A 12,288-nucleotide genomic window follows, 5' to 3' on the forward strand; every position below is an offset into this window, starting at 1 on the left:
GCACCGACGTGGTGTCTTTGCGTTACCTCAGAGACAGCCTGTCAATGGAGTCAAACGGTCACGCCAAACGAGGCCGTGGCAGATGTAAAGAAGAATTTTGCCCGAAATAGCCTATCGAACGCATATAAGTGTTACGTAGACTGCGGCGGCGGAGGAGGAATATCTTTTTGATTAAAAAAAATACCGGTTCGTTTGCGGGTGTTGCGCCGCATCTCGACGAAGGCCTATGTAGCTTGTTAGCATTAGTTCAACAGCTAACTTGCTAGCAGGTGTTTTTTGTTTTTTTGTGGGGGGTTTTCTACGTCGACTTTAGCTGCAACAAATTAACGAGTACTAAATTTCGAATGTTTTACCTGTAACGCAATTAATTTCCTCCAAGAAGACAGCATCTGAACCTTTTTGGCCTCTACGACAATGGCGGAACAGAACGCAGTTGGCATGCAGCAGAATTTGGACAGGTGAGTTCAAGTTTGGGGCTAGCATGCTAATGGCAGCCACATAGCTAAACTTCAAAACAAAACAGTCGTCAAGAAAAATTGTGGGATGGTATTGTCAGAATACCGTCCCCCAATTTAGGCTTTAAGTGAGACACTATCATTTTTTAACAGGACACGAACTTTCAACTCAGCTCTGGATATCATTAAGTTTGCCTGGCCAGGGTATTTTTAGTTTACAAAGGAAGTCCTGGACTCCTAGCTCTGCCAATGAATTGGTGGATATTGTGTTAAGTAATCACTCTAACTTTCTATGGCCAGTTCTTTTGTGTTCTCAAACTGGATACAATTCATAAGGCCATGGAGAAATGTCCAAATATTTGGCTTATTAACTATTGACCCTTAGGCAGGACCCCGCGTCCAGTAAAATACCTGAAAATGTCACGTTCATAGTTCAGAACAAACCTGCTTATCTGTATTACATCAGACACTGAATGTAATTTCTGTGGCAGCTGAAACGTTGATTAATTTCGAGGAGAATCTTTTCTTTAGTAAGATGTCTGAACAAAGTTTGTTTTTACGTACTTGTACAAAAGCGAAAATCAGATACAGGGTGCTCTAAAATGTTTGCGGTCAAGTAGAACAAAAGGAGAACACGTGAATGTAACTGAGGAGCAAGATCAGAACTCCACAAGTTCATATACTATATACACTCATATAAAAGAAAAGAATACAAAACACTTACATCATGGGGAATCATTTTATGTTGTACAATCAGCGTCAACAGACGCAAACGTAATTGGAAGCAGATATAAATGGTAAACGGTAAATGGCCTGTATTTATATAGCGCTTTACTAGTCCCTAAGGACCCCAAAGCGCTTTACATATCCAGTCATCCACCCATTCACACACACATTCACACACTGGTGATGGTAAGCTACATTGTAGCCACAGCCACCCTGGGGGCACTGATGAGAAGCTGTTTCTGTAGCCAGCAGCAAAGCAAGTCTGCTTAAACATATTTTCATCAATGCTTTATCGCCATGTCATAGCTGGGATATTTCACAACAGAAAGAAGAAGTTCAACCATGGATTCTGTCAGGCAGCATTCTGGTCAAAAAGGGTCTCCTTTCACTTTCATCATGACAGAGTCGAAGTTTATCAACAGGCCGAACTTCAGTGGCATTATGGAGTGTAAAGCCACAGAATAGAAAGCTTTTAGTTCACTTGAAGCTGTATGAGGTCTACACTTTATCAAAGGTACTTTTATTCTCTAGTATAGACACAGCTTCCCTATAGTTTGCCTTCAGATCCTCACCTTGAAGGCATTTTCAATATTTGTGATCTGCCAAACTCCTGCAACGACAAGTTAATTCCTTTTCAGGAAAGAATTAATCAGCTTGTGTTCAACTTTGTTTTGTTTTTTTTTATCTTACTTTCAGCATTTCGAATTGCTTTTAGTCATTGCTTATAAAGGATTAAGAGAAAAGATAACTTTACGTGGCAAAGTGTAATTCATGATGCAATTCTTAAAACAGAAGTTAAACAATTTCCCTGTCAAAGCAGCTATACTTTTGCTTTGCAAATACCTACCATATTGTAGTTTAAGTAATGAGGTTAAAGCTTAACTCGCCTAACAGGTTTATATACTGTAAGACTACCTTCACACTGCAGGTCTTAATGCTCAGTTCCGATTTTTTGATCAAATCCGATTTTTTTATTTATTTTTTTTGTCTGCTTGTTCACACTACAAATAAAATGTAACAGCAAACACGCTCTAGTGTGAACCCTCAAAGCGGCCCGCATGCGCAAAAGAAGACGTCACACTCTGTTTAGACCCAGAGCAAACAGTATTGACTGATGGCCCTTAATATAAAGACTTGTTTCGGACTTTACGTTTCCCAATTTTGCTTTAAGTTATAAAGTTATTTTGGTATTTACATATGGCCTAATAATTATCGTTATTGCTGTTTTAGAGAGGAGTAGTGCTTCAAAGGATAGTTGCAGATTTCTGTCAGAATCTGCAGATTATACAGTACAAATAAAATGTTCACGTTTCTCCAACATTGTCTTCCCAACAGTTTCACTGACATCTACACTGGATGGCCAGGAAGCGTTCACGATGTCTTCTTGGGCGCTGATAATTGGCGTCTGTCTTGTGTCAGTGACGTAAAAGACGGATTTCATGCGACATGACCATTCAAACAGCAGTCGCTTTCTAAAACACCAGCTATGTATCGGATTCAGTACCACATACAAAAGTGACCCAGGTCGGATTTGAAAATATCGGATTTGTGCTGATGATCGGATATGGATCGCATAGGGTCAAAAAAGTCGGATTTGATGCGTTTTCACCTGCAGTGTGAACGTAGCCTAAGAGACATTTAATGAGACACAAAAGAAGTATAAATTTTGCATGTGTTTGGAGCATTGTGTTGGTGGCCGTGGGTTGATGTGATGTCGTGTAGGTTTGGCTCCTGCTGCCAGATAAACTTTCTCATTTGCAGTGATTTCTTACATCACCAAGTTTTTAGTTAAAAACCCCTGCATATGTACAATAGGGAAAACTCTATTTTAGTTTACTGACTTGGTGGCCTTTATTCGTACTGTACTCAATTCAACAATTCTAGTAAAAATTTAATCAGCTGAACAAACCTGAGTGGGTAGTTGGCGTCTCGCGGCCATCAGTTAAATCACCTTTTCAGAGTTGGGATCTCATCTGCCCAGAAAGATCGGTCAACAACAGCACTTGCTTTGTGATATGTTTTGAAATACAAAGTAATCCAAGTCAGAGATTTGTAGGAGTGTTTTGTTAGGGTTACAAAATGTCTGTGAAAAAGGCCAAGTCATGCAAGTCTGTAAAAGACTTGGCACACAAGTAACGCAGCAATATTGAGTCAATATTGAACATTGGACTTTGAAATCATTTCCCAGGAACATAGTACAGTGGCAGAAAGAAAGGAAGGGCCCATGATCATTGTGAAACGTGCTTTAGCTGTGTGCTGCTGGTGCGTAGCAGAGGCAATAACCCGTGCAATGTTTGAGTAGCCAAAGGCAGGAAGATGTATGTCATGTCTGCTTACTCCTAGACAGTTGTGTACCCAGCCTCTATCACTGACAAACATGAGGCTCCAGAGGCTCTTATCTGGACCTGCCACAAACAGCCAGCTGCCTCTGCAATGCAGTGTTTCACAAATGGAAGTAGGAAGCACATTTTAATCCACATTTATTTATTTATACAGAACCTACATGTTTTATTCTTTTCTTGCTGACCCCATTGATCTCTGCGTGAATGGGTCGATAAATATGTGCTGTGCGTGCGCTAAGAACAACTGACCTTACAGTCATGATTTTGCAGTTTTAATATGGAACATTGTCAGCTTCTGCAGGCTCTTTTTCGACCTTTTCAAACGGTTGAGTGATGATTTGATTTTTTTTTCCTTTTAATGGAAAACAACTGCAGAGACTTTGTTATTTTGTTTGCATGGAGTAGATTAATGACATGTTCCAAGAAACAAATCAGTGGCTGGTCAGCATGTCTTTCCTTGGTAACCCACAGTTTGCATAAATAAGCTGTATAAGCCAGCATTAATGCCAGTGGAAGCTCATGCCACATTTTAAGATAGCTGGTTTAGATAACAGGCAGAGTTATTTAAATCACAAACTAGAGCTGGGCGATATGAGATTTTTTTCATATCACGATATGTTTTTTTCATTTCAGGCGATAACGATATATATCACGATATAAGCCAAATAACTATATTTGTAAGATTTAAATGTGCCGTTGCTCACAAGTAAAATGTGAAATAATCAGCAGCTTGTTTTGATTTAAATATTTATTTCCCATAATAAGTTCAACAGGGTAGATGTACTTAAGGAACATGAGACTTTTTCAGATAAATAAAGGCAAATATTGCAAACTACACAAAAGGCAGCCGCTAAAGCGTTTAAGTTTCAAAATAGAACAAACAAAACAGACTACCGGTACTAAATTGTCAGTTCCACTTAGAAACAAAATATTAATTCTAGAAATAAATATTAGTTTGTTTTACAGAAGAACAGACAGAATTGACTAACTTTTGTCAATATCAAATAAACTGAGAACTAAAAGGAAATTCTCAATCTCTCCTTGTTGTATATAGGGCTGCCACAAACGATTATTTTGATAGTCGACTAGTCACCGATTATTTTTGCGATTAGTCGACTAATCAGATCATCATCCATTGGACGTACAGCGTACAGCTTATTGCACCAGCAGCATCTGGTCTTATATAACTATCATTAGCTTACAGCTTGAAGTGTTTGTGCTAACTAAAAATAAAGACAAGATGGTAGTTTATTAATTTTTAATGAAATTTGCAGATTGTTTCGGTGAAGTTTAATAAACTCCTTGCTTTCTAAAATATAACAGGACACCGGAGTATATTCTCCAGCGTCTCACACTTCTGATAATCAGCTGTCTGCTTGACAGTTTTAGCTGTGCAAAAACTATAACTTTAATCTCAGCCAAACCGATTTACTCAGGAACAAATAAAATACTAAATGTAACAGGTGTCACCTGGCAGTTTGTTGCTCTCTGCCAGGTGATTGGCTGAAGAGCTGTGAAAAGGTAGTGGGTGTGTGGGGTGAAGTCAGCGCTCTTCTGTGGAAAAAACCAGAGGCAATTAATTCACTCAGGTGCGAGTGGGTATACTGTCGGTAAGAGACTTTTGCCATTTTTTGTTTGGATCTTTTGCTATTGCATGTGCCTATTTTTAATGTGTCATTGGACTTTTTTAGTGTGACCACGAATTTTAATAGAAGAATTGATCAAGCCCTAGATCGACTGCACGCAGGGAAACTGATCAATATTGTAGGTATATTGAGTGTTTGTTTTAGTTTCATGATTTTGAATGGTTTTATAAAATTGCTATTTTATTGGGTAATATTTTAATTGATAATGTTGTTTGTTTTTCAGCTGTGCTGTCTCTGCTGTCCTTTTTTTATTTTAATTGTTTGTGCCACTTCCCTTTATCTCTCAGATCACAGGCCATACATAGCACTGATTCCCAGCTGCGCTGAGACCCGAATTGTTTGCAGTGTGTGCCACGATTGCAGTGTCACTAAGCGGGGTGTGACGGGTTGTAGTGTTATTTCGCACAGTTTGTGTGGTAAGTCTCATGTGCAGCTGGGATATCAGCAGGATGTGTTGTAAGTCCTGTCTGGAAATGACTGGGAATTTGTATGTTTAACTCATGTAATAAATAAATGATCAATTATTTCTTTGCCCCGTTTACTCATCCCTTGTCCTCGGTTACATAAAGAAAGCCAAACAATAACATTTTTAAGTTATCTAAGTGACTTATATATATGTTTAACCTGACTAGCGAAAGACGGCGGTGGGTTTGAAAACGATTTGCCGGGAGTCCGGTGTTCTCACGGCTCTAGTTAGCCTTGCCCCCGCCTAGCTAACGAGCTAGTGGGTAACAGACGTCTCCGAAAACGTGGGAGCGCTTTTGAAAATATGTGGTGTCTTGATAAACTGAGCAGATATTTGAGGTTTACACAGCTACATTCTCGCCTGAAAATATGTTAAACGTTTATTTTGTGACCCAGAAAGAATAATAGGAGTAAAGTTAAAACTAACTAGCTGCCGCCATTGTTGACAACTGCGCTGGGCTGCGCTATGAATTCTGGGACACAGCTTCTTCTTCTTCGGGGTTTAACGGCAGCTGGCATCCTTGTACATGCAGTGCTGCCATCTTCTGTTTCAGTCCGTTATTACACTCTTAAATCCTACTACTCATTCCTGCGTCCTTTGTGATCTTACAAAGCTTCAAACGATGTGTCGACTATTAAATTAGTCGTCGACGATTTTAATAGTCGACATAATCGTGACTAGTCGACTAATCGTGGCAGCCCTAGTTGTATAGCTGAGCTTTTCAAACCGTTTTAACAGTTACTTTAGTCTGACAAAAGCCAAATGACGAATTAGCGCTTCCAGTCAGAGATTGAGCATGCACCGGTTTATTGTATTTCCAGACTTGCTTTCAGCACAATTTACAGTGAACGCTACTCTGTTTTTTTCAGACTTGAAATAGCCGAAATACCTTCACACTACAGAACTTCTATGGCTCTCCCGTTCGACAATCTCTCCAGCATTGGAACCATCATCTGTTTTCTCTTCGGTCACGCTCGGTTGATTTTTCTCTAGTCGGCACACTCATTTCCTCCATTACCCGGGCGGCACGGCAGCTGGCTGCTTCCCAAAACAAATACACATGTGCGGCATGGCACTTGTGCTGTACGTAACAAGTTACGTGACGTGACACTGCGGCTGTGATTGGTTCGGCTTTGCACTACTTAATTTGGATTGGCTGTTTTTTTTTTTTTTTTTTTTTTTTTAAAGAGGACAAGAGCGGCGAGGTCTATCGCAATAGTTTAATTTTTCTATCAAGAAAAATTTATTTCGCAATACATATCGTTATCGTTCTATCGCCCAGCTCTATCACAAACTAACGAGAATATCCTGTATATGTTGTTTGCCCCAAAGCAATGCTTTCTCAGTGCTGTTTGAGCCTTCATAGCTTTTTATGTACCATCAAAAATTACATTTAAACATTGAATCTGTGGCACGTCACTGCAAAAGGTTTTTATTAATAAAGTGGAGTAATTCACCACTTGGCTTTTTTTTTTTTTTTTTTTGTGTGTGTTAACTTTAAGCCACTCAAAGGCTATTTAAAGCATGAAGTCCTTTTGCTTTGTCGTACACCACAGATCACAGTGCTTTGTGGCGATACTAAAAGCACATGCATTTTTTTCTTAGGTAGTGCCCTCAGTTTGTAATAGTTTCTTTGTTTGATATTTCATTGAAGTGAACTTTGCTTAAATTTGAGATTCTGCTGTGTTTCAGGTCAGACTCTTACACACTGGACATTAATATAAATAAGCCCCAGACTAATAAAATATCTGTAATGATTGAAATGTTTTTCCAGAGACTGTCATTGAAGTGTTGATTGGTATTGGTATTTTTAGAAGCTGAAATTGCTACATTCAGTTGCACAATATTGAAAGGAGGACACTGTGTTATGTTATCAGACTTGTTTATTAAAGACCCATCACTCTAAAACCATGGAGACTTTTAGAGTCATTATTCCAGCTAATGACTTGTTTAACCCTCTGGCGTCCAGGGTTTAATTGGCTGTTTTTCACTACTTTTGATAGTACATTTATATTTCACCTTTAAAAGTATTTACGCGGCCTTGTTTGATATTATTCTTTTCAGCACAACCTTACATGTGTGAAGTTACCCTTATGTTTTTTTTCATTTTGGTATACTGCATTAACACAGTTGGTCTAAAATCGCAAAGAACTCAACCACAAACATGTTTAACATATCGTTTTCATAACTTGGAATGCAAATATAAATTTAAAAGATAAATTTAAGAGCACATGAAAGGCCTAAAACCTGAAGACCTGACAACACACCTCGTGTTTTTTCTCCTGGAAACAGCGTTTACATTGCGATCTGCCTTTGGTGGCTTTTTGGCTGGAAAGTAGTGCCCTCATTGTTTTGACACTCAAACAACCGCAATACACTGAATACACAAGACAACAAAACACACAAGCAATATTCCAAACACACCAAACGTCACAAATCTCTCTCGTCTTAAAAATCGCTATCCAAATCCCTCACTCTCTCACTCGCTCTCTCACTGCCATCACTCTTCCTAAACAACCAAATGTCACGTGTCACCTTATTATTTTTTTGATTGGTTGACATTGTAAATTTTTCCACAAATGGAAAAGAGGCGTCATGTGTGTTTTTGTTTTGTTTTTCTCGCAAGAACTCGCTGTCCTTACAAAATGCCGTATTTACCGTTGCGATAGTATTCAGAAAAAAGCATTTTATACATACAGAATTTAAAAACTAGCATGTAGTTTGAAGTCTGCACTTTCAACACAAGTTGAAATGGAGACTTGGCGTGCATCTTGTTGCTATGGAATTTTAAATTGGGTATGTGATTTGGACATACTGGCTCGTCTATTGACCCCAGAGGGTTAACTTGATACTGACACACAAAGTTTAATGCAATACTAACACTTTGAGCTGTTATTTGACCAGCTTGGACAAGACAACATTGTGATTTCCCACAGCCACATGATCATTGCTGAGTTAAAGGAGCCTTTGTGGGGTGGCTTATGCTCTTCTTGAGGACAGGAGCCTGGCTTGTGAGACGATGAGAAAGTCACACTTAATACTAATATTAAGAGTGGCCTTAATATCTCAGTGTCAATCACATCATGGCCATGTCTGTGTCATCTTGGAGCTTTCTTCTATTATCAGAATAAAATCCACAGCTGAGGTGAAACGCGTGACAGTGTCCACAGTGCCTCTGTGCTGCACATTCTTTTGATCCCGCGAGCTTGAAGGGTTTTCAAAATAACTGCCGAAATAAAAATGATAATATGCATTGCTGCTTGCCTGCCCTTGAAGTTTCAAAGCAGTCTCTGTGCATTAGGTGGATTAAAGCTTTATTGTAAAAACAGCAGAGACCCACATGAGTTTGCCTGTTTAACATGTAAATAACTTGGTGATACAGGAGGTCACCTTCCTTCAGTGGATTTCAGGCACGTCGCCATCATCGAGTCTCTATGTTCTTGAAAGTCCTTCAGCAACTTTATTAGCAATAATTCAGCATGTCAATCTGCAGATTTTACATCATCGTTTCAACATTTAAAATTGATCTTTTCATTGCATATCGGGTTAACATATTTAGAAAATTGTTGCATTCTGATATACAAGCCTGTTTTGTTTTTTTTTGTTTTTTTGTTTTGTTTTTTTTAATATATCAGACTGCACAGGATTTCTCAGTATGCAGTCGTCATTTTGGCTTATCTGGCTGACTGTTCTGTTAAACAGGGCTGAGGCGACGGCAAGCCAGAGATTAAGGTTTCGCACAGAAGATAGTGTTTCACTGCTGTTGTAATAGGTTCTGTCATGCTCTGGGGCTGGGTTACAGGAACAAGAGCCAGTGAATCTAAGGTAGAGATGGGTTTTGTTCTCCGCTGTCGTGTTTCTGTGGAGACGTCTGTCCACCGTTCTACTCGGCGTCTCATCATCGCTTTTTTTTTTATTTTTTATTTTTTTTTATTTTAAACGGCAGCCTCATTTTCAGTCTGCAGTGTCTTTGAAGATCCCGTGGTGTCGCACATAAATTCCTATGATGCATTTTTTATATTTGTTTTTTTCAGTTTTGCATTGCAGATCAATGCGAGAACCCTATTTGAATTAAATTGAGTAGTGTGATGCCAGTACACATACATAGGGAGGGGTCAGCTATAGGGTGAACCGCAGTAAAGACTGTAGATATGATCTTGAATGGGGGGTGATGTTTCCATCACACCACACATTCTCACTGACATGTCATCTGATCACCTCGACCTGGACTGTCCTCTCCTGCGTTGTCATATTTTATTCAACACCAGGGGGGTATTGACAAATAATTCATTGGAGGTAGCTACCTGAGCAAATAATTCAAATAGTACTTCTGCATGCCATGAAGGGATTCAACAAATGGAGCTGAGGTGGGGGGGGGTGTTTCTAAAATTCCTGGTGTAAGAAACATTTTTTACTTCATTGTGAGAGTAAACAGGTTTTCCCTGTTCCTGTTATACCTGTGGTTTAAAAACAGGAAATGGAAGAGTAAACTGCAGCTACAGCTTATCAGGTCAGACACAGGCACCTTCTTTTGCAGTGTGCTTTGGTTAGGTGTCTTACTGTTGGGTTGACCTTTGGAAAGTAATCTGCTAGAATTCTGAGCACAAATAATTCATAATGTGAATGATACCAAAATTAGATCATCACAAACTATGGGTGGGAAGGGGGCGTTCTTAATCAGTGTTTTGTATGCCAGAGATTTATGGAAGGTGTGTGTAGACTAATCATTTTTTCATTCATCCAGTGAAATGCCAGCTGTTCAAGGTTCAGAGTAATTATGAAAATGAGATCATAAATCTCACACACAAATGGGTCACAGGCAGCAGTCAGCTACCAAACCAGTGGATCGCCTGGCAACAGGCTAGTTTAAAAAAAACCTAAACATTTTCCAGTTTTTAAAACCACATTTTAAGTGGTTTTCATTCATTTCTGCAAACTGCCAAATAGAAGTCTTTGTCTATCTGTTAGCTCTGCGACAGACTGGCAACCTGTCCTGGATGTACCCTGCCTCTCGCCCTAAGACAGCTGGAATAGACTCAGGCCTCCTGCGACCCTGAAAAGGATAAGCGGAAGTGGATGGATGGATGATTAGAAAACCATAATCGGTATATTTTGATGATATGATATGTACCCCAGACAGTATCACAGTATTACACAGAGGAATAATTTGGAAGGACCCCCCCTCTCTCCGATAAACAAATCCACGAGAGCTGATTATTTTGGGATATCTAAAGTAATTGCACTCTGCTTTTAGGTTCTTTTCAGGCGGACAGCGCAGATCGGTGGCATCAGCCTTGTTTCTTGCTGACATTTCTCCTCCGGATGTGCATGTGTGGCGCAAGTTGTTTGACAGGTTGTCAATGAGGAAAGGAGATGCGCACAGCAAGATACTGTTCATAGGCAAATGTTCATGGTATGATAGCCATCAAGTTTCATATCATGTTAATACTTGAAAACCAGTATACTGTTGCAACCGGAGAACCAGTAGAACTCCCTTGAGCTTGGCGGAGTCGAGACTCTAGACATGCTGTTGATTTACTTACATCAATTATTCAGATCTAACCTGTGAAGGTTTTCATGAGTTGATGGCAGCTGAAGTAAGGTTCTGCGGATTCTCAAACTGAGCTATATGCAGTGAGACACCCTGGCGGTGACCCATCCAGCCAGTCGCACGTTGCTGATTAATTATGGAAATGCAATATGTCACACTAGGTGATGTGCTTTGTTAAGGTCAGGGAAGTTCGATATCAAATTGTCTTGCACATGTTGCGTTGCTTTGCAGTGGAGGAGGGTAAGGTTGTAAAAGACCGGCAGAACCTTCCTAAGAGGTAAAGAGAAGGTTTACTCCCATCTCTGTATGTAAGGGAACAGAGAAGGAAGATGTCACGGTATAAAATGTGGTTTGGCTTGAATTACGTTGTCATAGTTTTCATCAATTACTTTTTTTTTCTCACAACAACAACAAGACAAGCTTGGGGAGGAAGAGAAGAGTGGAGATATACCCACATTTCACATTTGAAGTCAAGGAAAATAAGATGCTTTGTAAACTGTGTGGATTCACTCTCACCAGTAAAAACACAACAAGCTTTCACACTTTATATTTTAGTCAACTGAATCACTTTAGATTTAGGATAATAATACTATAGTTTGAGTAAAACTAAAAAGAATTCAAATAAAATCAGCTGTCAAAATGAACACTGACCTGTTGATTCAGTGTATGAGTAGCATTGTGAATAATACTGGCGTCAAAGTCAGAAATGTGTAGCTATGGCTAGGATCAACGGAAGTAGAGAATCGGTATACAGTGGGGCAAAAAAGTATTTAGTCAGCCACCGATTGTGCAAGTTCCCCCACTTAAAATGATGACAGAGGTCAGTAATTTGCACCAGAGGTACACTTCAACTGTGAGAGACAGAATGTGAAAAAAAAATCCATGAATTCACATGGTAGGATTTGTAAAGAATTTATTCGTAAATCAGGGTGGAAAATAAGTATTTGGTCACCTCAGACAAGGAAAATCTCTGGCTCTCACAGACCTGTAACGTCTTCTGTAAGAAGCTTTTCTGTCCCCCACTCGTTACCTGTATGAATGGCACCTGTTTGAACTCATCATCTGTATAAAAGACACCTGTCCACAGCCTCAAACAGTCAGA

General features: G+C 39.4%; 2 protein-coding genes across 2 annotated transcripts in view; one reads left to right on the plus strand and one right to left on the minus strand.

Moving 5' to 3' along the window:
* cpeb3 (cytoplasmic polyadenylation element binding protein 3) overlaps positions 1 to 463 on the minus strand; it is a 38,899-nt gene extending 38,436 nt beyond the window's left edge. Inside the window, exon 1 of the mRNA XM_086258417.1 lies at positions 354 to 463. The gene's annotated coding sequence lies outside the window, so the exon portion shown is untranslated. The remainder of the gene's footprint in view (positions 1 to 353) is intronic.
* marchf5 (membrane-associated ring finger (C3HC4) 5) overlaps positions 1 to 12,288 on the plus strand; it is a 24,993-nt gene continuing 12,705 nt past the window's right edge. The window contains exon 1 of the mRNA XM_086258420.1: positions 1 to 458. Within this exon, the coding sequence (XP_086114546.1) occupies positions 415 to 458 (44 nt within the window). The 5' untranslated portion in view covers positions 1 to 414. The remainder of the gene's footprint in view (positions 459 to 12,288) is intronic.

Source organism: Aulonocara sp. 'chitande type north' Nkhata Bay, linkage group LG13, assembly GCF_057382095.1.
Source record: "Aulonocara sp. 'chitande type north' Nkhata Bay isolate Kocher_YH1m ecotype deep benthic linkage group LG13, A_spYH_male_GT1.1, whole genome shotgun sequence".
In the NCBI taxonomy this organism is placed as follows: Eukaryota; Metazoa; Chordata; class Actinopteri; order Cichliformes; family Cichlidae; genus Aulonocara; species Aulonocara sp. 'chitande type north' Nkhata Bay.